General features: G+C 53.5%; 1 protein-coding gene across 12 annotated transcripts in view; it reads left to right on the top strand.

Moving 5' to 3' along the window:
• The window catches only part of CRTC1 (CREB regulated transcription coactivator 1), a 65,006-nt gene that overhangs the window by 32,922 nt on the left and 6,467 nt on the right, over positions 1-25,617 (top strand). For 3 of the 12 annotated variants that reach the window (XM_045585851.1, XM_036449916.2, XM_045585845.1), the window contains exons 2-12: positions 3,841-3,957; positions 5,125-5,172; positions 6,635-6,772; positions 7,689-7,750; positions 9,696-9,790; positions 11,825-11,910; positions 14,249-14,289; positions 14,734-14,954; positions 19,385-19,521; positions 21,912-22,223; positions 24,291-24,395. In XM_045585851.1, coding sequence (XP_045441807.1) covers positions 3,841-3,957; positions 5,125-5,172; positions 6,635-6,772; positions 7,689-7,750; positions 9,696-9,790; positions 11,825-11,910; positions 14,249-14,289; positions 14,734-14,954; positions 19,385-19,521; positions 21,912-22,223; positions 24,291-24,395 — 1,362 coding nt within the window. The remainder of the gene's footprint in view (positions 1-3,840; positions 3,958-5,124; positions 5,173-6,634; positions 6,773-7,688; positions 7,751-9,695; positions 9,791-11,824; positions 11,911-14,248; positions 14,290-14,733; positions 14,955-19,384; positions 19,522-21,911; positions 22,224-24,290; positions 24,396-25,617) is intronic. The other 9 variants (XM_045585849.1, XM_045585850.1, XM_045585846.1 and 6 more) reach the window with 6 other exon arrangements.

Genomic DNA, 25,617 nt, shown 5'->3' on the forward strand with positions numbered 1-25,617 from the left:
CATCCCCGGTTGGGGGTGTGCAAGAGGCAGCTGGTTGATGTTTCTCTCTCATCGACATTTCTAGCTCTCTATCTCTCTCCTTTCCTCTCTGTAAAAAATCAATAAAATATATTAAAACAAACAAACAAAAACACACACACACAAAAGGTTGTGGGTTCAATACCTGGTCAGGGCACATACCTAGGTTTCAGGTTCAATCCTCGGTTGGGCACATAAGGGAAGCAGCTGATAGATGTTTTTCTTTTACATCGATGTTTCTCTCTCACTTTTTCTTTCTAAAATCAATAGAAACATATCCTCTGATGATAATTAGTGAAAAGAAAAGAAAAGAAAAGAAAAAAAAAAAGAAAAGCTATCTTGAGCCTTCCTTTTGGGGCAGCTGCTGGTATAGCCATCTCCCTCAGAACCCAGGTTTCCAATCAGTAAGTAGGCCCAGGATGTTTGGTGCTGTCCTCCATGGCCTCAGTGAGATATTCATAGCCATGCACATGTCACTTCAGCTGAGCAGTATAGGGGGAGGGCCCAGTGTGGGGAATGGAGCCCAGGAGGGGCTGTCTACCATCTGAAAGTCACTACCTGCTGCCCAAGCTGAGCCTGGAAAGGAACCTGGAGGGATGCAGCCAGACAAACTGGGTGAATACATTCTTGTCAAAGAATGGTGACCCCAGAAAACCCACCCTGGCTCCATAAAACTCAAAATTAGATCCTATTAGGGGTTCGTGGGGCTCTCTGCATGTGTCCCCATGGCTGCTGGAACACTTGGAGAAACTGGTGAGGCTCCAGTCTTTCCCTCCCAGAGACACTCCCAAAGGTGACTTGAGCCAGTGTGTGCAATCCCCCTGGGTCCCAGTCAGTGCTCGGTCCCAGAAACATCATGCGCCTGAGCTGGCAAGGGGACAGTGTGCGCTCTTTGCTTCCCTCTCATGGGTGGTTCTCAGATTGGGCTCCAAACTGGGACACATGCTGCCTCTGCACTCAAACAGCCATCTGTTCTTTCTTGTGCCTCAGTTTCCTGGAAGTTGGGGGTAAGGGTCCCACTTGGGCACAGGAGCAACATGGTTCCTATCCGGGCCTCTGAGTGTGTCCAACTCTTGTTCCTGACCTTATTTTCACCTTACCATGTCACATTTTCACTTGTTCCCCATGTATGCTGAACTCTTCCATTGTGCCAGGGTCCTTATGGGGCCGACAGTCTGCTGGGATGAGACAGACAGATAGACCTCAGTCAATTAGTTTTGTGGAGGTGATCCCGTGGGTTTGAAGTGCTCAGTGTTGGGCTAGCCCAGTGGTCAGCAAACTACCATATTTTTCGGACCATAAGACGCACCTTTTTCCCCCCAGAAGTGGGGGGGAAAGTCCCTGCGTCTTATGGTACAAATATAGTCTACACATATACTTTAAAAAAAAAGTTTTTTTACTTGCCCGGCTCTGTGTGGTCTCTGTGTGCTTGCCCGGCTCTAAAATGGTTCTAAATGCTGCTGTTTACTTTACAGGGTTGATTACATGTGTTTATGACTGTGATGTTGGGTTTTAATGCACATAAAATATTTTAGGACACTATTTGTTTCAGAATCTTTTTTCTTCATTTCCCTTCTCTAAAAACTGGTGCATCTTATGGTCCGGTGCATCTTATGGTCCGAAAAATACGGTAATTAGTCGACAGAGCAGCAAACCAAGGCTTGCGAGCCGCATGTGGCTCGCGACCACTGGGCTAGCCCAGTGGGAAGAGCCTCATAGAGGAGGTAGCATCAGTGCAAAGGCCTCACAGCAGCAGCCATGGCAATTGCAGAGCCTGGTGGTCCGGGGAAGCAAAGGGCCAGACTGTGAAGCCTTTGTGGTGAGAGGGGCAAACAGGTCTGTCCAGAGCACACGTCTTCTCGCTGGCCCAACCTGGCTTTGCAGAACAGAGCTCAGCCGTCAGCACGCCGACTCCTCTTAATCTCGTTAGAAGGCCCACCATTTGGGCCTGATCAAGGCTGGCTTGTCTAGAGAGTGAAGCCTGGGAGAGGCTGACAGATGGGGGTGTCACTGCAGCCTGTTGGCGCAGGGGTTGGGGGACTGAGGCTTGGGGAGTGCCCTAAAGAAGTGGCTGCATCCATCACACCACATCTGCCCAGGGCCACTGGCCCCTCCCTGTTCCCTGCCCTTGTGGTCTCCACTTTTCCCAGCCAATGGATGCTCTACTGTGCTGGGAGTTGTGACCAGCACGGATGTGGGCCCTGACAGAAGCTAGGGGATATACACTTTGCTGGGCGACCCCACCCCTGTAGGGGTCCTCTCAGCAAGGTGGGACTGAGAGAGGCTGGAGAAGTCACCATTTACACAGCGCTCTCTACAGAGGAGTGGGTGTTGGGCAGGAACAGATGAGGACATTTTGCATGTGCTGAGAGGGTAAGGGGAACAAAGGGGCCCAGGGCTGAAATAAGGAAACTGGTGGGGGTAACTGAGGGCCAGAAGGGGCTGTGGCCCTTAAGAGGTGGAAGTAGGGCTCAAACACAAGGAGGGAATGGGGTGTGTCTCAGGCCTGCGGTTACTTGTGCCAAGGCAGGAGTGGGGCCCTAGCCTCTGTTATTCCTCATAAATGTGGGAGGGACACAGTGAGGTATTCATGTCAGAGGCAGACCCTGCGCTGGGCCCCACAGACTCTTGAAAACCACCTGGGTAGGAACAGAGCAAGGTCAGCCTCTCTCCCGGCTCCACACAGCCTGCAGGAAACAGCTGTTTACCTGAGTTAGGTGCTCCGCTGAGTGGGTGGCCAGTTTCCAGGCTTCACTTTCCCTCCAGTGTCTAAGGTCGACCCCTCCCCCCCAGGAAGCTGGGCACTAGTTGAGAAGCGGGTTGTGTGGGTGGCCAGCTGGTGGAGGCCACTAGAAGCTATTGGTGAGGGACCACAAGTGGCCTTATTGTGTACACAGAGTTGACCCTAGCAACAGCTCCAGCTGGGAGAGCGATACCACCCCTTCCTGCATACCCAGCCAGCCATCCCTTGTTCATGATACCCGTCTCCCACAGCAGTGTAATGGGCTGCAGGCGGTGCTGCCTGGGCCAAGGCATCTGCTCTTGTTCCCCAAAAATGAAATCAGCTGCTTGAGAGAGAAGACGCGTTTGCCTAGCCAGGTCCGAGGCAGCCGTTGCTGGTCAGGGAACCTCCGGCTTCTGGTTCTGAAGTGGGAGAAGTCCCCAATTAAGTGATGGGCAGAGGACTGCAGGAATTCCGCCAGCCCAGATGAGAGCCAACCACTGGGCCCAGTCCCTGTGAGGCAGAGGGACAGGCAGAATGAGCCTGGGGCTTTGAGCAGGACCCTTGAACTCAGGCAGATCTGCTAGTCCTGTGTGCTGCCGGAGGATCCACATCCTGCACTTTGAAAGTCAGTGTTACACTTCTGAGCTGACCCCTCTGTTTCAGGCCATTGGAAAGAAGATTTCTCTTGTGTCTATCCAGGCATCATTTTGCAGCCTCTGGCCTGTGCCCAGTAACAAAGCCTTTGGCCACGATGAGAAATGGCTCCCCCGGGTGGGTGAGAAGCCGCTTTCTGGGGCTGTAGGCTCCAGGCCTGCTCGATACTCTCTCTCTGTCACAAACCTGCTGTGTCAGCCAGCAAAGAAAGCTCCCCGAGGTTCACAGAGCCCTGGGGAGGACCTCTTGTGGCACCTTGGGCTTGTGATTCTGCCTTTTTGGGTGGAGAGACACTTGGCTTCTTTGAGAATCTGAGTCATGGGGTTCTACACCCTCTGTGATTGGTGCTACTGACCCCACCACACAGGTCCTTTCCAGGCAAGGTGTGCTGAGGATGCCCCCTCCCCCCCAGCCCTCACTGCAGCTGCCGGTTTCTCTCACAGCTCCAGCTCCAAAAGTCCCAGTACCTGCAGCTGGGCCCAAGCCGTGGCCAGTACTACGGCGGGTCCCTGCCCAACGTGAACCAGATTGGGAGCGGCACTGTGGACTTACCATTCCAGGTGAGCAATCCCCCACGCCCTCTTCCCACACTGCCTTCCTAGGGGAGCTTGCCCTGGCCTCCCTCCTGGGGCACATCCACTCGGGGCAAGTATGTATGTGTGATGGCTGCTTTGGACAGTCAGGGTCAGCACACTATTGCTGCAGCTCTCCCACCCCACACCCTCCTCCTCCTTTCCTGTCCCTGGGATGGCCTGGCCAGGCCTTGCCCAGATCCCCCCTAGCCAGTCCCCTGTCAGCATCAGCAGACCCTGCAGCAAGGCCTCAGTCTGGCTGTGAGTGTTTCGGCAGCCACTACACCTGTTGGCCGTCTGTGCAGCAGCGGGAACCGCTTAGGGCCTCTGGGGCTTGGCTCCATCAGCCTCACTAATCCTCAAGCCCAGAGGTTCTCAGAAGGAGGCCCTGAGACCTGACCCCACTTGTCTGCAAATGTTTCTTGGCAGAGACCTATACAGCATGGCTCCTGCAGGCCACAAGGCCGCCATACACATTCTTATCATAAATAGCGAGAGATAAAACTCACCACCTGGGCATAGTGCCAGCCTCTTCTCTGGGGCTATGCCTGACCCTGTTCTACAGGTGGAAGTGGAAGCAAGATGGGCCAGGGAGCCAGGGCTGAGAGCCAGGCCACTCCAGCATGCTGTCTGCTCTGCACGGACAGGTCCATGGACTGTCACACTTTTGTCCCATTGCTGAGACAGGGCCCACAATCACATCTGCCCACATGCTGATAGGCCAGGTGGAACTTGGCTGGTCCTCAGGGAGCTCAGTTCCCATCTGAGTAATCCACCAACTCCTGCTCCTCTCATGATATGCTGCCAGGATGCAGCAGGCCACTGGCCAGGGTCCCCCAGACTGGCTCTGGGTCTGCCCTGCTCACCTCTGGGCCCCTGGGATAGGGCCTCTTTGAACAGCCTCATGAGAACAGATGCATAGGGCTGTCCAGCTGACCAAAACCTGACCTCTTTGTCAGGGTACTTCCTCCTCCCTGGCTCTCCCCTTTCCTCTATCTTCCTGTCCCGCCTCCCCAGAGGGGAACATCTTTCTGGGCACCCAAGCTGGCCCTGCCTGCATCACCGTGGCCCCAGGGCTAAGGGTGCAGGGCCTGCTGGGTCCCAGGACTGAGGGTGAGGCTGGAGCATCTCAGAGTCTGGTTCTTTGCATTCTAGCCCAGCGGATTTCTGGGGGATGCCTTGGCAGCGGCTCCTGTCTTTCTGGTAAATGAGCCCCTGGGCTGAGGCTATTGGTGTCCCCAGTGTGGCTGCCCTTCTGGCCTGGTGGGAGGTGTCCTGTCTGACAAATGGAAACTGATTTGCTCTGCACCCCTCTCCTTCCCCCCAACCCCCACCCCGTGTCTGGGGAAATTCGTGTGGTCACATGGAGAGATCCCATCCAAGAATTCAAGCATGTGCACCAACGCTGCATGTTTGTTCCCATGACACATGCACACAGGTGTGCACAGATTCTAGACTCGGCCTGGTGAGCTGGGCTGTTCCAAGCCAAGCTTCTCTCTGCCTCTGGCTCTGCTTCAGCCACCTTGCTCCCCAAGCATCTCTGAGAGGAGATGAATGGCCTCTGCCCTCTGGTGTCCCTGCTGGAGGGTGGGGTTCCCTCCCTCTGCAGCTGGGCCCAAGTTGTGGCCAGTAGTACCCAGTACTACAATGGATGCCTGCCTTCTTCCAAGCTGGCAGGTCTTCACTGGGTCAGAGAGAGACAGGGGTCCTGGACACTGGAGAGCAGTCAGACCTGAATGCCAAGTGTTTGGATACATGGGAAAGAGCAGGATTTTAGCCACTTTTTGCCCCACTTCCCAGATAAGAAAGGAAGACCCAAGGACCAGATGGCTGGGGAGGGGGGCAGGCTGTGTCCAGAGCTGGCTAAAGTTGCCCGTCTTACCACAGTCAGATGGCAAGAAGCCCCACAGTGCTAGGAATGGCAGAGAGCAGGCTCCTGGGGTCTTCAGGGGCATGGAGCTGGGAGAGGGAGTAGAGCCTGGCTGGGGACCTCATGTCAGCCCAGGTGCTGGAAGAAGCCCTATTCTGCCAAGCCGAGGGCTAGGGCCCCAAAAAGTGCCTGCACTCGCTCGGCTCATGGTGTTGCCAGGATGTGGTGGAGAGCACTGAGGGCTGCATCTTAGTTGAGGCTGACCCCAGGCTCAACAAGGAGCCTCCAGGGAGCCAGCTTTTGGCCAGGGGGCCCTTGACATCCTTGGCTGGAGCCTTGGGCTGTCTCTTGGCAGCCCCTCCAGGGATGACGTAGGTGGGAAAAAGAGGCCAGCCAGGCCCGAGAGAGAAGGCGGAGGCCTGTCTGCACCTGGTGAGGCTGAGGGTGGGGGTTGGGGGTTGGGGACTGCTCAGGCCATCTGCACCCCTGGCACCCTAGCCAGCACTGGCCCCGAGCTTGTGTCATTCTGCCTGGCCTGTGCATGCCTGCCGCACTGCACGCCTGCCATCTCTGTGCCCAGGGTCCTCAACTTGCCCCCAACCCCATAGTGCTAGGAGGCCGGGAGCTGGTCAAAGAAGGAAATCACTCTGGGTTGCCTCATGGTGGCCAAGGTTGTCTCAGGAGTGGGAGGCCATGAGGTCAGATCCTGGGGACAGGCTATAGCTGATAACCGTTTTGGGTTTCTCTCATTTTTTTTTTTTTTCCATCTCCTTCTCTCCCTCGCCCCTCCCCCAGACACCCTTCCAGTCCTCAGGCCTGGACACCAGCCGGACTACCCGGCACCATGGGCTGGTGGACAGAGTATACCGGGAGCGCGGCCGGCTCGGCTCCCCACACCGCCGGCCTCTGTCAGTGGACAAACATGGACGGCAGATATCCTTTTCCCAGAGGACTTGGGCAGGGGGGCAGGGCCCTGTTGGTGACTGCAGGGCCCTGAGTTCGTCTAACTAATGGAGCTACCAGCTCTGGGGATGGATTGGGGCCGCCCCAGTGGACTTCCCAGAGGAGGCAGTGAGGCAAACTGAAGAACCTTTGGCTAGGTGGGGACTGAGGGATACAGGGAACAAGGATGCAGCAGTGGCCACTGGAGCATACAGCCTGAGGTGAGAATTGGGGGAGGTGATGTTGAGTCACATTGCACTTGGATGCCCAGCTGGGCAGTGGGGCCCAGGAAGGCTGTGAGCAGAGTGACTACACATTAAGGCCATGTTGGTGTACCCCTCTCAAAACACAAAATTCCTGCCTGTACCTTAGCCAAACAGAGAGAGCTTCAGAAGTTTCCCCCCACCCCCAGCCCGACCTTGGCCACCCCTTGGTGCTCAGCCAGCCAGCCCCACCCCCCAGAGTCTGAGTGCTGCTCTGGGCCCCCCTGCTTCCTAGAACAGAGAAGTCTGTTCTTTGCTGGTTCTCATTTCCGTGGCTGGGGGAGCCCAACCAGCTGGGCCCCAGACAGAGCCCTCAGGCCCCGGGATCCGCCCATCAGCCCAGAATTAAGAGTCGTGACCTGGGTCATCTGAACTAGACTCCCTGCCGTCCCCATGGGCCCCCGTTTCACAGCTGAGGCCCCTCTTGGAAGGGGTGTAGCCCGCACCTGTGCTCGCAGGGGGTGAGTGCTGAGTGCTAGGTGAATGGGGCCACCCCTGGGGCCACTCGCAGCCAGGAAGGAAAGGGACCCCCTTCCCGCCCTGCAGGCCCAGCTGTTTGCAGGTTCCCAGTAGCCTGGCCACCAGGTTTTTGGGGCTAGGGTGGGGCTTGAGTCAACAGCACTGACCCCTTAACTCACACTCAAGCGGACAGCTGCCCCTATGGTACTGTGTATCTCTCGCCACCCTCGGACACCAGCTGGAGAAGGTCAGTGACCCAGAGCCAGCCCCTCGCCCTCTTGTTGAAAACAAAACCAGATTTTCATCCTGGTTGTGTTTGGAAAATCAATATGTAGTCACGTTAAAATGACAAAACTAAGAAGCATCTAGGAGTTTTTAGAAATCAGCTCTATTTTTTTTTTTTAACCAAAGCTGAGATTATATTGGATATTCAGTGTTGTAGTTTGTTTTCCCCTCCCCCATTTAATGTTGTGGTTTCCTACATTGCTAAACATTCATGAAAATGTGCTTATAAAAAGTATTATACATTTATTGCTAGAAAATTAGGAAAATAAATAAATGCACCCAAAGGAGGAAAAAACACCGATAATGTCATTTATCTAGAAAGATCTAAATTAATAATAAGTATAAATACCTATAATAATACAGGTGATGGCTGCACCCAATGTGAATCCTTTTAATACCACAGAAGTATACACTTAAAATGGTTAAGGCCCTGGCTGGGTAGTGCAGTTGGTGAGAGCATTGTCTCAATATGCCAAGGTTGCAGGTTCGATCCCCAGTCAGAGTATATACAAGAATCAACCAGTGAATGCATGGATGGGTAGAACAACAAATTGATGTTTTCTTCCCCCAACCCCCCCGCTGTCTAAATATCAATAAATTTAAAATAAATTTAAACTATGAAAAAAAAAATGGTTAAAATGGTAAAGTTTGTTACCCATACTTTACCACACAGAGCAAATGTGTATGTGTATATGCAATTTCAGTTTAAAAAAAAGACCAAAAGTAAGGAAACTTAAAATATATATGTGTATCATACATATGTAATATATTTAACTCAATAGCATAATTAAATTCCCACCAAGTACTTATCATATATCAGGCCCTATTCAACCATCAATACAGTAACTGATATAAAACACACAGAGCATTGTGGAATAGGTGCTATTATCATCCCCATTGTAGATATAAGGAAAATGAGCATAAAGAGGTAAGATTACAGGGTGGGGGGTCGGGGATGGGGTGCGGGAGGCTGGCCCTGGGATCAGAGACTGGCTGACCCTTTGTAACCTGCTCTTCTCTCTTAACTAAGTTTCTTCCATATCACTCTCAGTATCTCAGTGTCTAGGTCATCCCCATTGGGTGCATGCAGCTCTTATTCTCATCCCTGAATTGCTAGCTGTGCTGATGGACCTTTGCATGTCCATCCAGCTACCTTTGGGCACCCATAGTGTCCTGGGCAGCTGAGGGCTGTTCTGAAAGTCCTCCCTCCAGGCACCTGTAGCTGGGGGCAGATCGCCCCTGACCCTGGTGTGGAAGATGGAGCTCTTGGCAGCATTTGGACTGATTGGAACAAGACCCCCACCTACACACACACATGCCACTCCCTCCCCATCCCACCCAGGGGCTGCATTCTTTCTGGGGCCTTCTCTGAACCTTATGTCACTGCCTCCTCTTTCTGCCCATCACACCTGGTTTGTAACTGAGAGTCCAAGAGGGTGGGGTTGCCCATTGGTGTTTGTCATAATGTTTGAGCATAGAGAGGTAAGAATACGGGGTGGGGGTTGGGGATAGGGTGCAGGAGGCTAGCACCCTGTTTCCCATTAGGTGATGGGCTAGGGACTTATACTCACAAGGCTTGGCCACTGTGGATTCATTGGGCCCCCTCTCAAAAAGGTTTCAGCAAGAAGGCTCTGTTCTTTCTCTAAAGCAGAGAGTGCACAGGGGATGGGAGATGGGAGGGCCTGGGGACAGACAGGCAGGTTAGGACAGAGGGACATCTCTTTCACAAACAGGCTTTGCAGACAAAAACCATGGTTACGGTCACTCCTATGGTTCTTTTAAGAATAATGTTCAGGTACAATAGCCCCCACTCTGTCCCATCTGGTGTGTCCTGGACAAGTGGAGCCAGGGCTGTCCTCCTTTATCATCCTTAAGAGCCCATGCTCACTGTCTCTCTCTTCTCCCAGGACCAATTCTGACTCTGCCCTGCATCAGAGCACAATGACACCCATCCAGCCAGAGCCCTTTGCCGGTGGGTCCCAGGACGCACACCAGAAAAGAGGTATGGGCCAGAACATGGGCATCTTTCCTCAGGTCAGGCAAGTCCAGTGGTAGTCCCTGTGCACCCAGAGGTCACAGCTCACGGGTGGTCAGATCTTCGAAGAAAAGTCAGTTGGTGCTGAGGAATGAGGCACTCAGGGAAACTTCAGAGATGGTACTATTTGAGTTGGATTTTGAAGAGTGTGTAGGAGGTTTCTGTGCAGAAAGCGCAGTGCCTGTAAACACCCATTGCCTTCTATTCATGGATTCAGCATGGCCATGCAGTCTGGGAACCTTGTGTGTTTTTTCCAAATGTTGGGGACAGCAAGCTCAAGCAAAAGGGGCAGTTGTCAGCTCATGACTAAGCAGCCACAGCTAGATGTTCAATTTCAGGTAGAGCTTGACCAGAGGCTTTACACTGGGCCATATCCTGGCTGTGCTGCTCAGAACCCTCATGGTCCATACCCTGGGCCCATCCAGGCCTTGGTGGGTGTGGAAAAGGCTGGTTCTTTCCCGCTCTTGCCCAGAGGCTCCTCTTCCATTGGGCCATGTACGTAGCTGCAGCTGGGCAGATCTGTGCCCGGCTCCCACCCTCTCCTCGGAGCCAGGCATGGGCAGCATCACTGGGACTTCCCAAGAGGGCACATGCCATCATAAAAACTGGGGCAGCATCATCCAGAGAGGGAAATGCGATGCTATGAGGCCAGCCCCAGGAAACCCCATAGGGGCCTATCTGCCCCAAGACACCGAAACTAGACAATTAATCATGTACAGTTAAAGCCCACATGCATATTGCTTTCTATTAGCAGTTCACTGTGCAAGTGTGTAAACACCAGGGAGATTCTACTGACAGGATTGTCCACCAGAACTGTACCCTTTGCGGGGGCTCTCTTTGCACTCCATCTTCCTGGGACCCTAGCTCACCAGGTAGTGAAGGTGAGATTGCAGAAGGAATTGTCTTCGTAATAAAAGCCAGGGTTCTATATGTTCAGAGGTGATGAGGACACGGTGCCTGAAGCTTCCCTCCTGTTTCCTGTACTGGGAGGCAATTCTGGGGTGGCATCTCCATGGTGGGCCTCCTAAGAAATGTGGGCTTTGGGGGTAGGTGGGGTCTGTGACTGGAAGAGAGCTGTAAGCCTGGAACCCCTGGCACCTCACAGTCCGGTTGGCCTTGGGGTGTGGAGAAGTGGGACATGTTACCTGTCCTCATTCCTCCAGTATGGGGCCAGACAGTGAGGGAGTCAGGGCTCTCTCACCCCCCAGCCTGGCCCCTCCAGGTTTCAGGAAGGCGGGGTTGACCCATCTGGCTCTGTTCAACACATTGAGGGAGCTTCATCCTCCCTGAAGTAAAACCTCATTCAGATTTGACCACTCATGCCAGCTGATTTAACACAAATGCAGGCCTGAACCTCCAACAGGCATGAAGAAATCGGGTCTCATCAAGAAAATGTTTAGTCTCACTGTTACCAAAAGGTCCAAGGAAAGGGGCCTTCAGGTGTGACTGGTTTCATGGCTTCAAATGAGGCCCATCCAGTCTCTCAGAACTTCCCTTCCCTCCTCCTCTCTTCCCCCCTTTCCCTCCTCTAGGGTTGGCTGGCATTTCAACTAACTTAAGGGGCCACAGCTACCATGAGGCTCCACCCAACCCATCTATAATAGCATTGAGCAGTGTGACACTGTGATGATTGCCCAAGAGGGACAGTCAAGTGCGCACAGGGCAGTGGCCATTCACAGGAGTCGGAGAGAAGTTCTCAGCTGTTCTCTGTAGCCCGCCATCTCCAAGGCTGGGTCAGTCCCATTGGGAGGCTGAATAACACATGTCCTTAGCTCTAGAGCTTAAGTCACAGGTTCTCTGACTTTTTTTTTTTTTTTTTTTTTTTTTTTGTTTTGTTTTTTTGAATTCCATTTTGTACTTTAGTACAATCCCCAGAAGTCACTGTTGGGGCACACTATTATCATGGTTATGACTGTATGTCAGGGAAGTGCCCTCCTGCTACCGCCAGGCAGCTGCAGAGATTCCCTTTCTGACTCTCCTTCTCCCCACACCTCACTCTAGTCTTACTACTAACAGTCCCAGGAATGGAGGAGACCACATCAGAGACGGACAAGAACCTTTCCAAGCAAGTATGGGACACCAAGAAGGTAAGAGCCTTTGGGCTTTTGGAAGTGGTTTCTTTCTTGGTCTTTTTTTAAGCACAGCCAAGCAAAGATGATGAAGCAGCCAAAACAGGTTTGGCTCAGCGGTAGAGCGTCGGCCTGCGGACTGAAAGGTCCCAGGTTCGATTCCAGTCAAGGGCATGTACGTTGGTCGTGGGCACAAATGGGGTGTGCAAGAGGCAACGGGTCGATGTTTCTCTCTCATCGACGTTTCTAGCTCTCTATCTCTCTCCCTCTCTGAAAAAATCAATAAAATATATTTTTTTAAAAAGATGATGAATCAACACATTGAAGGAGCTTCATCCTCCCTGAAGTAAAACCCTCACTCAGATTTGACCACTCATGCCAGCTGATATAATACAAATGCAGGCCTATTACACTGGTGAAAGGTATGTAAAGAATTAAATAAGCCTCGCAGTGTGGCTCTGTGGTTGAGCATTGACCTATGAACCGGAGATCAGTTTGATTCTGGTCAGGCACATGCCCGGGTTTTGGAGCGTGCAGGAGGCACCCAGTCAATGATTCTCTCTCATCATTAATGTTTCTATATCTCTCTCTCCCTCTCCCTTCCTCTCTGAAAATACAATTAGTAAAAAAATGTTTTTAAAAAACAATTAAATAAATCCCGTGCTTCCTTTCATACCACACACACTAAAATTGGAGAATAAGGAATTAGTACAGCCCCTACACAAGATGACACAAGGACATCAGGGTCCCTGCACCTGAATGTGGTCCTGCCATAAAGAAAGAGAAGATGGCTAGTGTTGGGAGCAAAAGAGGGTGGCAGAGCCCAGCATGCTGGTGAGATTTTTTTTTTAATCCTCACCCATAGGTATTTTTTTCCATTGCTTTTTAGAGAGAGAAGAAGAGAAGCAAGGAGGGGCAAAGAGAGAGAAAAAGAGAAACCGAAACATCAATGTGAGAGATACATTACTTTGTTGCCTCCTGTGTGTTGCCTGACTGGGGCCAGGAATCGAACCCACAATCTTTTAGTGGGGGGCTGACACGACACTCTACTGAGAAACACTGGCAAAGGGTGTGTGAATTCTTAATAATGTGTATGTGGAATGTTTTTCAAAAGATTCTTTAGAAAGTCATTGTCAAGGTGCTTTGCAAAAATCCAGCAATAAAGCTAATGTTTATTCCCAGAGGTAAGGAGCCTGTGGCCATGTAGAAACCCCTTCAACCCAGTTTCCTACAAAAGCTCAAGGTCACAAGCCTCCTGAGGCGGCCCAGTTACTGCCAGTCAGGCATTCCCTTCTCACTGGGTGTGTTTGTGGGCTGGCCCAGCCCTCCCCAGTGGGTCCAAGTTCTTGTCTGGTAATCCCTAAAGAACACATCAACAGGAGTGTCTACCTGAGGGCCCCAGAGGCAGACAGGAATTCCTGTCAGCATGCAGGCTTTGTCCTGTCTTGTCTGCTGCCTTAGGAAGGGAGTTATTTGTTTTGTCCTTGAATGAGAATCTAGAGGCCTGGCCTGGAGCCTGCAGATCTCTGGTGGCAACAGTGTCTCTAGCTCGGCGGCCGCCAACCTTTCAGACCTCACAGATCAGCAGCTGTCCATGGACCACTGGTTGGTGACCGCTGCTCTAGCTCACAGAGGTCTTACTGACCAGCGTTTCCCTAGGACCCCTCCTCCTGGGCTAGCCTACAGGGTGGCCAGAGTTCTGGTCCTCAAGTGGTGGCGTACTGGGGTCCCCCTGGGAGTTAAACCTCTAGGCACCAGAGGAAGGCCACAGTGGCAGCCTCTTTGTTTCAGGGCAACCAGTCCAAGCTGCCTCAGGCTTCCCCACATGATGCTCTTTCTGGGGGTGGACAGACAGATGCTGAGCAGAGGCAGTCTCTGCCCTGAGACTCCTTCTCCTTCCCATCCTGATCCAGGAAGATAGGAGGGGTTAGCCTCAGCCCCCATGTCTCCACTCTACAGAGCCTGGTGGCCAACAGCTGTGGCACAGCCTGAGGGGCCGAGATACAAAGAGCAGGCAGCACGATCCCCCCGGGACACCAGCTCTGACAAGGCACCACATCACCCCTGCCTGGGCTGTGCCACCTTACCAGGCAGACACAGTGAAGCTGGGAGGGACCATAGGGAGATCCTCTCCACTTAACTCTTGGTTTAGCCCCTGGGCATGTCTGGGGCGCACGCGTGCGCGCGCGCGCACGCACACACACACACACACACACACAATCTCTTAGGGACGCTCTTCATCTGTGGGACTCCCTGGACCCTATAAGCTTGCTTCTCCTTGAGCATCACTCACCCCTCTTGGGGAGATCAACATGCTATGAGGAGGCTGCTGAGCCTCTGCTGTCTTCTCTTTCAGACAGGGTCCAGGCCCAAGTCCTGTGAGGTCCCTGGAATCAAGTAAGTCACAGTGGGACCTGCCCTGCATGCCTACGGCCACCAGGGGCTGCTCAGCCAGTAACCCCACTCCAGTTCCCCCTGTTCACGAGAGGCTAAAGTCCAGACAAGAGGGATGCTAAGCTGCAGGTGGCCATCCAGCAAGGCTTGCCCTGGGGGATGCTTCCACCCCTTAGACACACTGTCCTCAGACAGCAGGAGGACCCTCATCCAATCCCCTCTCCATGCCCTGCAGGATAGACTGCTTCCCATCGGAGGTTTGGGTTGATGGTTGTTTCTCAAGCATGACAGCATCTGATGGCAGGATGTCCTTTTGCACCAATTAGTGTGGTTTTTTTGCAAGCCCCCCACCCCCTACATCCCCCACTACTGCCACCACAGTTTCTGGGGGAGAACCAGCAGTCACAGTCCAAGAGGTCAACTCCCCTATGTCTGGCCTTTTCCCAGCATCTTTCCATCTGCTGACCAGGAAAACACTACAGCCCTGATTCCTACCACCCACAACACCGGGGGTTCCCTGCCTGACCTGACCAACATCCACTTCCCCTCCCCACTTCCAACCCCGCTGGACCCTGAGGAGCCCACCTTCCCAGCGCTCAGCAGTTCCAGCAGCACCGGCAACCTCACTGCCAACCTGACACATCTGGGCATCGGCAGCACTGGCCAGGGTAAGGCCGGGAGGGCGAGGACACTTCCTACCATGGCAGAGTTCACCTGCTAGCAAGGACGGGGTGTGTGTGTGTGTGTGTGTGTGTGTGTGTGTGTGTGTGTAAAAAAAGAGAGAGAGAGAAATACGACTGAGCAGGGTCACTTCCAAAATTCTGGGCATAAAGTAGGAGCAGAGCCTACTGGGGGCTTGGTGTTACTAGGCTATCCCAAGGCGAGTGGTGTTAGGTCAGAGGGCACAGCCTGGGCAAAAGGCCCACAATGGGAAGGCTCATGTTGTCTCTAGGGATGGGACAGTGGTTGTGAGGAGTGCTGGGACCTTTAGAGAGTGGGGTCCACCAGACTCTCCCTTTGTCCTCCTGTCCACCCTCACCAACTGGCATGTCTGTTAGCCCCACCATCAGGACCCAGCCCAACTCGGACCCTCATTCTGTATAGCCTCCCCCGCTGCCACTCCCTTCTCAGTCCCAGCCTCTTCACCCAGAACAGCTGTCAGCTCATGGCCCTCCGCTGCTCGGGTCCTTGCATAGCCCCTCACCTCCCACACCTCTCCTCTCCAGCTAATGAGCTCACCATGGGGCCTCTGTACATGCCGTTCCTCCCCCCTGGTCCTCCTCTTCCTCTAGGCTTCAGGGGCCCCTCATCTGCCCCATCTCTGCTCACACCACCTTCCCATAGCTTACACCCTCCACCTGGCGTCTTACACAGCTTTGCTTTTTTGCTTTTCTGTACTCACCCTGAGTTACTATTTTGTTCTCGCTGTCCCCTGGGCTAAGCCTCACTCCCCTGCACCCCCCCTGCACTGAGTTGACTGTGGGATGTGTGGGTTTGCTCCTAGCAGCCCCAGTGAGCAAGAGGGCCCAAGGGGCCCCTCTGTGAGCCCAAAGCTATCAGGCTTGGTGGTCAGTGAGAGCACTACCTCATGTTCCCTTCTTCCTGCCCAGGGACCACAGATCAGCCGCATTCACATGTTCATCACCCTGAGTGTGGTGGCAGCATCATGCAGCACTTTTTGAGATAATCACATGCTCAGAGTCACGTTCACTTGCAAGTACACTGACTGCCCGGGGAGAACAGGCTGTCAGAGGGGAGGCCACACCTAGACCAAGGCAGGGCCCCATCAGACACTCTGAAGAGAGATTTCGGGGGGAAATTGGCTGGCCTGGGAGCTGGGTTGATGGGAGGAGTGGTGGAGAGTCAGTCCTACCTCTGGTGCCCATGGGGCCTGCTAATGTGAGGTGTGTTAGAAACAGTACCATGTTCCTAGGTTTTTAGATAAGAGGATGGAAGCCAGACAATGAAGAGAGGAGTGGGACTCTGGCCTGAGGATGTTGAGATTGCCCCTGGCCCTATGCCCACCCAGGCTTAGCTACAGAGCAAAGGGCACCATCCCAGCCATGTACAACCCGCCCCCCGCCCCCCACCCCGGAAGGCCCAAAGACAAATGAATAGATTCAGGGAAGCCCAAGACCCATGGCCCCTAGAGACCAGGATGCAAAGGAAGAGAGTGGAAGGTTGATTCTGGGACTACGGCCCCCCTCCACCCCCGCTTTCCCTGGCTGATGCTGACACTGCCGTTTCTTGGCCCCATTTCCCCCCACTTCTGACTTTGGCCTCCAGAGGACCAGCCCCCTCCACCAAGAGTCCTTGGCAGCCCCCAGCGCCCACCAGGAGCTGTGCACTTCTGACCTGAGCAGAGTCTAAACAAGCCCAGGGAAACAAGCACATGTGAAAGCTGCAGACCCTGAATCGGCTGCATATGGGAGGGGGACCCGGGGGCGGGGATCAGACCCTCGCCACCTGGTTCTAGTATTTGCCAGTGATGTCTGACATGTGTTGGATTGTTTTCAAACCTGCCGCTCCAGCGGCTCGCCTGACAGGGGCTTCGCTTTCTGAGTGCGTTTTAAATCGAGCTGAGCCTAAGCTTCTGGCACACATGGAGACTGCCCCCCACCCCCCACCGCCCCAGCTCACCCAACAGTCAGATCATGAGCCCAAGAGAAGGAAGAGGCCTCCCCATCAGAAAGGGAGACAGCGGCCCCTTTCGACCCCTTCCACATTTGCTGAAGTCAGTTCCCTGGCTGTCTGCTAGGACCTGGGAGGACAATAGGCCTGGGTCCTCCTCCTTGGCACTGCTCTGCCTGGCCGCTCCTGCACTCAGGGCTCATGTGTCTTAGGATGGGCCCCTCTTACCTGGCTTGTCCTCCCCTGGCAGCTCTCCCTGCCTGCCCAGACTTCCCTTCCAACTGGCCCCACTCCTTTTCCCAAAGGTAACCCAGGTTGCCAAAAAGAATTCAACAATAAGGCATTCGTCCACCCTCGGGCCCCCATGTGAGGCCAGGAGCTCACTCTGCAGTTCAGCAGAGGATTCAAAACCACCTTTGTATTCAGGGCAGATGTTAGAGGCTGGCAGCCCAAATGCCAAATCCAGCCCAGTGATGTATTTTGTCTATCCCACGACTCTGTGTGTGTGGCGCTTTGAATAGATACTTAAGCTTCAGGAGAGTTCATGTACAAACCTGGATTTCTGGTTTCTTTTGAATCAGAAGGCCTAGCAGCAGTGGGTCAAGATCCTATGCCCCAAGGTGGGCCAGAGAACTCCAGTTTACCACGGGCCCACCTGCCCCTGTCACCCACCGCTCCTCTCACTCCTGGTATTTGACTCTGCTGCTTACTGAACACTGACATCTGCTGTGTCACATGTTCCTCAGCCTGCTGGACCTATGAAGTGACGGACACTCAGAGGTGGTGAGGGAACTGCCCAGGGTACCCATTCCAACTGTGCTCTGAGCAGGTGTCTCCTGGACTCCTGCCCAGGCCTCTGACCCTGGCTCCCTTGATGTCCCTGTGTCCATAGCAGCCTGATTTCTGGGTCCCAAAGTCTGTGCAGAAATTGGATCCCCAGGTCCTGCCTCAGGAGCAATCTATGGCACCAGGTGCCCCGCATTGCTGGGCCAGGAGGAGCCACCAGGGCATCCAAGGGGAAGTGACCTGGCTCTCCTCACATGGATGACACGGCAAGCAGCTGCCCATCATCTCTCAGTGCACACTGGGTGCATTCTAACTGGCCCGTGAACCTGTCATCTTACCTGCTGGAACAAGGTTGATCTGGTGCTCTTGCCAGGTTGGGCCTGGCTCCCATGAATGAGTTAGGCACCTTCACTGGCCTTGACTCACAATTCAATTCATTAAAGCCTCACAATTAACTGGCAAGGACAGCTGATATCATCTCCATCTCAAGGATATGGAAACAGAGTCTGGGTGGTCAGGCCAGGCCCCCAGGGCTCCTCGTTGCATCAGCGGGCCTGTTGCCTGTCTGGCACAGTGCCCTGGGATAACATAAGCCCCAAATGCTGCCACACTGAATTTGACCTCACTCAAGTCCTTCACAACAGTTGTATGCAGGGATTGGGTTACTGGGGGAGGGGGCCAAGGGGAGAGGAGGATGTGGAGTCTCTGGCAGGAGCTCCATCAGGAATGTGGGTTTTGGAAGAAGATAAAGCGTAACTGAGTTTCTAGCTTAGGCATGCCAGTGGAGCTAATGGTCCAGCTTGGAAAATACACTGAGGAGCAGGGGAGGGTGGAAGTGAGATGGGGAGGCAGAGGGGATGCCAGTTATACAAATCCAGGGTTGAGAGGAAATCTGGCCGGAAGAGCAATTAAGAGAAAGGACATGTGCATTGAATGAGGGTGAGGAGGGCATGAAGGTCAAGAGGAAACTGCAGTGTTGGGCAAGACTGACTTGCTTGAAGCTAACCAAAACCCAAACCAGTTTAGGGAAGAAAGTAGATTGATTGTCTCCCAAAGAGGGGAAGTGCCAGTGTAGCTGCATCTGGGGCTCAGGTGCTGCCTCTGCCACCTCATTCTCCAGCTTATCCTTCCCCTTCCAGCCACAGAATCTCACACAACCCTCCCTCCCTCCCCCTCTCTCTCTCCCTCTCTCTCCCTTTCCCTCCCTCCCTCTCCCTCTCTCTCTCTCTCTCTCTCTCTCTCTCTCTCTCTCTCTCCCTCCCTCCCTCCCTCCCTCCCTCCCTCTCCCCCCCCCATCCCCTCCAGCCTCTCTTGGAGTTCCATCAGAAATCCTAGGTCAGTCTCATTGGATCAGCCTGGTCACATGTCCATCTAAGGGCCCATCATGTGGCAGTCCAGAGGCAGAAACATGCTGCCCAGCAGAACCTTCAAGACACATCCCTCCTGGAGGGATGGCAGGATCAGTAGGGAGGGTGTTGGTCATCATGGGATTTTGGAAGGAGAATAGAGACCACATAGAGCTGGGGTCCCCAGGATCTTGGAGGTGGAATCCTGGATTTGGCAATCAGGTCATGCCACTGGCTTATGTCTGAGCAATTGAGCTGTCCCCAGCAGTGGCCCTTTGGAGTGTATGAGTGGCCCTTTGGAGGCTGGAGTCATGCCAACCCTTCCTTCCTTCCAGGGATGAACACTCCAGGCTCTTCACCGCAGCACCGTCCGGCCAACGTCAGCCCACTGTCCCTGAGTTCGGAGACACGGCGGCAGCAGCAGGCACAGCAGGTGTCACCCACCCTCTCCCCGCTGTCACCCATCACTCAGGTTCGAGGGCGCAGTGGGGTGGGGGACGGCCTCTGGGAGGCCTCCTACTCCTTCCAGGGAGACCTTAAAAACGGCCTGACATTATTGGCTTTTTGTCAATTTTTTAAACACATGAGAAATGCATTAACGAGTGGCCTGGAGTCCCCTGTGCCATCATGGGCAGGTCCTACGTTAGCATTTGTTGTGTGAATGGGGCATATTTCAATTATGGTACTTTCTCTGTTTTAGGATCTAGTTGAAATTTTCCAAAATAAAATTTTAGAGAGATCCCCCTCTCTCCCCTTATTTAATGTCATTTTGATTTTTTGGTAATGGTGTGTGTATAGAAATTAGCCTGTTTCATCTAGGTCACGCAGCAAGCTGGTGTATGATTGTTCATAGTGATAGTACTCTCTCATATTTCTGTAAAGTTGGTAGTAACGTTCCCACTTCCATTTCTGATTTTAGTAATTTAATTATCTTGTTTACTTAGTTGAGGCTCATAGAATGAGTTAGGAAGCATTCCCTCCTCTTCTGTTTTTTGTTTGTTTGTTTTGAAGAGTTTGAGCAGCATTGGTATTAATTCTTTAAATGTTTGGTAAAATTCATGAGCGAAGCCACCTGAGGTCTGAGCTTTTATCTTCACTGAGATAAAAGTCCATTGGATATTCTACAAAGGCTGAGCTAGGTTTTTACCTAGGCTTTTGATTATTGATTCAACCTCCTTGATATAGGTCTACCCATATTTTCTATTTCTTCTTGGGTCAATTTTGGTAATTTGTGTGTTTCTAGGAATTTGTCTATTTTGTTAAATTTTTAAACACATGTTTTCATTTCTTTTTAGAGAGGGGGAAAGACATCACTGTGAGAAAGAAATATTGATTGATTGCTTCCAAAAGCACCCTAATTGGGGATCAAACCTGTAACCTGGATATGTGCCCTGACTGGGAACTAAACCAGTGACACCTCGCTCAACCAACTGAGCCACACAAATTAAGGCCTATTTTAAAAAATATATATTTTATTGATTTTTTACAGAGAGGAAGAGAGTGAAACAGGGACAGAGAGCTAGAAACATCGATGAGAGAGAAACATCGACCAGCTGCATCCTACACACCCCCTATTGAGGATGTGCCCGCAACCAATGTACATGCCCTTGACCGGAATCAAACCCGGGACCTTTCAGTCCGCAGACCGATGCCCTACCACTGAGCCAACCGGTTTCAGCAAGGCCTGACTATTTCTTTAAAATCCCTGACAGAAAACATTTTTTAAAAAATATTTTTTATTGATTTTTAAAAAAATTTTTTTTTTTACAGAGAGGAAAGGAGGAGAGAGAGTTAGAAACATTGATGAGAGAGAAATATCAACCAGCTGCCTCCTGCACATCCCCCACTGGGGGATGTCAAGGTACATGCCCTTGACCGGAATCGAACCTGGGACCCTTGAGTCCGCAGGCCGACACTCTACCCACTGAGCCAAAACGTCTAGGGCTGACAGATACATTTTTGTTCTTTGTTTTTTAAATATAACCTTGGTGACATGATTCACTTAAAACAAAATTAAGTCATTCACACATTTTGATGCCTGTTCTGGGCCTGGTTCCCCTGTGTCTGCTTGTACAGTGGTCTTGTTCAGATCAGGATCCAGAAGAGCCATGATCATTTTTCTAGCAGCTGTGTCATCACTCTCTGCATCTGTGACCCCTGCCCTTTTTCTCCACCCCCGGGCTCTCAGGCTTGCTTGCTTTCTGGAAAGTACTTACTAGCGATTAGGCATCTGCTAAGCTCCCGGGCATGTACTGCCTCCATCACAGGGCAGGATTCCTGCATATCCCAGGGACTCTGCACAGACTCATGACTGTTGAAAACTTCCTCTGCTTATTTTCCTCTTTCCAACTCTGAGAAGTTTGAACTTGTTATCACCTTCTGGCTCCATCAGTACCTTCATCACTCGCAACCTCTCTAACCTCCCCAAGAGAACCAGGCTGCAGGATGGTGATGAGCAGTCCCTTCCCCTCTCCGAGGGGGCTAGGTGCTGGCCACCCTCTAGGTTTCCATAGTGTGATACGTGGTGCCTGCCTGCAGTGGGGAAACTTCAGTTCAGAGAGGCCAGAATTTCCTGAGCCTATGTTAATACAGAAGGTTGTGGCTACCTCTGTGTGCAGTGAGGGTTGGGTGTAGGGTGCAGCCAGCTGGATTAAATGCCCAGGTCCACTGATCCTCCATAGCTCTAGGTGAGGCCCTGTTTAGGCCTGTGCCTCCCAGGTCCAGGGTGTGGATGTCTCTTTGTTCATCTATCACATCGTTGCTGAGCTTGCCAGGCCATGAGCGCCCCTCAGAGGCCAGGTGCTTGTGGCCTGGCCCCCACTGCTGACTCCTGAATCTGATGCCCCTCTCTCTCTTCCACAGGCCATGGCAATGGATGCCCTATCTCTGGAGCAACAGCTGCCCTACGCCTTCTTCACTCAGGCAGGCTCCCAGCAATCAACTCCACCGCAGCCCCAGCCCCCGCCACCCCCGCCGCCAGTATCCCAGCAGCAGCCTTCCCCACCACCTCCACAGGTGCCCATCAGCCTTCCCCCAGGCAGTCCCCTGATGCCGAGCACGAGTCTGACGCAGGGACCCCAGCTGCCCCCGCTCCTGGTCACAGTGCCATCCTCTCTCCCCCAGTCCCCCCCCGACAACCCAGGCCAGCCACCGATGGGAATCGACATCGCCTCGGTAAGCCCAGGACATGGTCATCGAGGCCTGGCTTTGGGGCCTGGCTGTGGGGTCATGCAGGAGGAATGTGGGGCTGTGGGAGGCTACCTTGGGTGCCCAGGACCCAGAGGGAGTTGGGTGCCCAGTTTTGTCTGCAGCCACCTCCAGGTTCCATTTGGAGGCCAACTTGCTAGGGTTTGGGGCTGAAGCAGACACTGCCAGGGCTCAGCACCAAATGGAATTTCTGCTGAGGATGTCACCCCATGTATACATGGGGAAACCAAGGCACAAGCACGTATCAGTGCCCCAAACCAAATCTTGGCTACCCACATCTGGCTGCCAAGCCATTCCCCATGGCCCTTGATACCTGCCCCTGCCCTTCCCATCCAAAACGGGCTTCCCTGGAGGTAAGGAGAGCACAGTTTTCAGGGCCAGAGGAACAGCATCTGCCAGCCAGAGAGTAGGGGGTGAACTTGGAGGAGAGGCAGGGATGCAGCACAGTGACTGAGCCGGGGGCTTCAGCTCAGACCTGGGACCCCCCCTGCCTGGACCAGGGCTGCAGCTCCATTATAGGATGGGACCATGGGGCCCAGTTCCTGGGCTGCGGCAGGGGAGCTGCGGCCAAACCTTGGGACTCTGTGCCTAGCCAGAGGCTGCAGCTCAGACCATTGGATACCCTACCAGGGCTGAGCTAGGTTTTTAACTCTGTAAACCCAAAGCTTCCTGATTGTTCAGAATTTCACCCTCATTTCTCTGGGGGGAAGGGAGTGGTCATTGCTACCTTTGGCCACATCCAGAGGAACAGAGACCCATGTTTGGGGCATAGTGAGCCCTCCCCATTCAGCCCTCAGCTAACAGCCATGGGGTATAGCCTTCGGAGCATCACGTGCTCTGCAAAAAACAGCCCCCTCGCCCCTCCACCTAAGCTGGTGGTCCAGCAGTGACCTAACAGTAGAGACCCACATTTCCAAGCCGCTCCAACCTCTCAGCAAGCAGGCACCCCCACACACAGGAAAGCACCCAAACCTTTCCTTTAGCATTAACACAGCAAGTGTGGGGTCAGCTCTGATGTTGGGGCTGACCTGGGCACCCAGTTTCCCAACACCCTCCTGTAGTAGGGCCTGGCTAAGGAGCTGGGTGGACATTGTGGGGTGCACACACAGTGCCTCCCCAGGCTCCCGGGTCAGAGAGTCTATCTCCTGGTACCCCCAGGGCCTCCTGGCTCCCTTGGGGCACAGGCAGTCTCCTCCAGACTTTCTGCAGACTCTCCCAGGCAAGAACATCTCTCTGGACAGTGCCACCCACACCCTATTAATTGAGCTCCCATGCCCCACCCAGGCTCAACTTCCATCACAAGCTGCTCAGAGTAGATCACTGAGGAAATGGAGACTGAGCATTCATAGGGCCTTGGGCTGGCTATCCGGGCCTCCGTGAACAGCAGGCTCAGAGAGGTCAGGCAGGGTTTAAATCCAGATCCTGGCCCAGCCTGTCTCTTCTGTGGTGAGAAACCAGGGCCTGGTAAGAAGCCAGGGTCCTCTGCCTTTGAACGAGGAGGTAGCCAGCCCTCTGAGGTCTCTGGAGAGCCTGACCCCATCAGGCTTGTCCTAAGCCACACCAGTGATGGTGACTTCTCAGTGCTGGGAGCCCTGCTGTCAGTACCACACCTTGAGGTGGGAAGAATGTGCCTGTACAGACTCAGGACTGAGAGAACCCGGGATCCATCCAGAGTCAGGAGCAAAAGGCAATGCCTACCTGCCCAGTCCTAGGCCATCTCTGCCTTCGTGTGTGTGAGGGTGCATGTGTGTAGCTATGTGCACATGTATGTAGTGTGGGTGTTTTGAAGCATGTTGAATCGAGGTGGACCCAAACCTTACTCCCCAACAGCCCGTCAGGACAATTCCATGACACTCAGTTCTAGGTTCTCTGTCTCCAGCCCCCCACACCTGGGAGCTGGGTTTGGAGACAGGTACCCCTGAGGCCCCACGCTCTGGCCCCAGGTCCTCTGCTCACTGAGGGGTGGGGGCTTGTGGGAGGCTCAGCTGGGAGCCGGGCTGGGGCCTCCATGTCCTGACCTGTTTGTCATCGCAGGCCCCGGCTCTGCAGCAGTACCGCACTAGTGCCGGCTCCCCGGCCAACCAGTCTCCCACCTCACCTGTCTCCAATCAAGGCTTCTCCCCTGGGAGCTCCCCACAAGTAAGGGATGCGCCAATCCATCCCCAGCTCACCTCACCCCCCTGTGCCCTTGCCCGCCATCTGTGCCTCGTGCCTCACATCATCCCATCTCGTCCACTCCATGAGCTGGGAGGCGAAAACGCTGCCCCTCGTTCCTGCTGCTCCTCTGGTCTGTGCCCCAGCTGGAGGTGGTGAGCTCCTTAGCCTGTTAAAGATCTCAGTGCCAGCCCTGGCCAGGTAGCTCAGTGGTTAGAGTGTTGTCCTGATACACCAAGGTTGTGGGTTTAATCCCTAGTCAGGGCACATACAGGATCTCAGTGTCAGCCACACTCCAGCTCCTCATCCATGGTTGGGGACAGCCCCAAGTGTCGCTCAAACATGTCATCCAATAGCCTGTTCACATGTCCTCACCTACATCTGACCACCCTGAGGCCTGGTATCTTGAGGCTTTTGAAAGGGGGGGGGGGGATATTCCCCTTGCTTTGGAGTACAGCTGATGTGACAGCCAGTTGTGCAGGTGCTGACTACGCACCCCCTTCCCTACCCTTTATCCCATAGGAAGGTGTGTCCCCCAGAAAGCTTCTCTAAACAGTACTCTAGCCTGTCAGGTCCTGTCCCCCTTCCACAGATGAGGCAGGCTGACCCTAGGCCCTAGGCAACAGGCAGGACTTGACCAACCTTCTCAGATGCAGGTTACCCTCCCACACCTGGCACAATTGGTCCCTAATATCTAACATGCACATCCCCTGTCCAGGTTCCTTCTCAACCTCACTTGGCCGTAGTCATATTCCATCCAGAATGTTCCATCAGAGGGGAAGGGGTGCTTGAGAAGCTGACATCTGGGCCCAAGACATCTTGCTTACAGTGAAGCCTCTCCAGGACTCTGTCCCTCAGTCTCCAAAATATCACTAAGTTGAGAAACCCCTAGGAGTCTCTGCAGTGCCCCAGGTCCCAACCCTTATTCTCAGCCGAGGGAAGATAGGATTTGCCTTTCTGCATAGAGCAAGGAGCAGAGCTGCCCCTCTAGACAGGCAGCCCTTGCCCCCAGCTCACACGTGCACGCTGAACCCAGACATGTATTGGGACAGTGGACATCCCATTCAGGGAGGACTTGAGGCTTCATCTGCTAGAGGATGCTGCCTCCACACCCACACCCACCAGGGATCATGCTGGGACTGTCAGTGTGCAGCCTCTTGCTCCATAGGCAGGCCGGAAGGGTGGCAGTCAGCTTGGGACAGGCCGG

Source organism: Pipistrellus kuhlii, unplaced genomic scaffold, assembly GCF_014108245.1.
Source record: "Pipistrellus kuhlii isolate mPipKuh1 unplaced genomic scaffold, mPipKuh1.p scaffold_m20_p_21, whole genome shotgun sequence".
NCBI lineage: Eukaryota > Metazoa > Chordata > Mammalia > Chiroptera > Vespertilionidae > Pipistrellus > Pipistrellus kuhlii.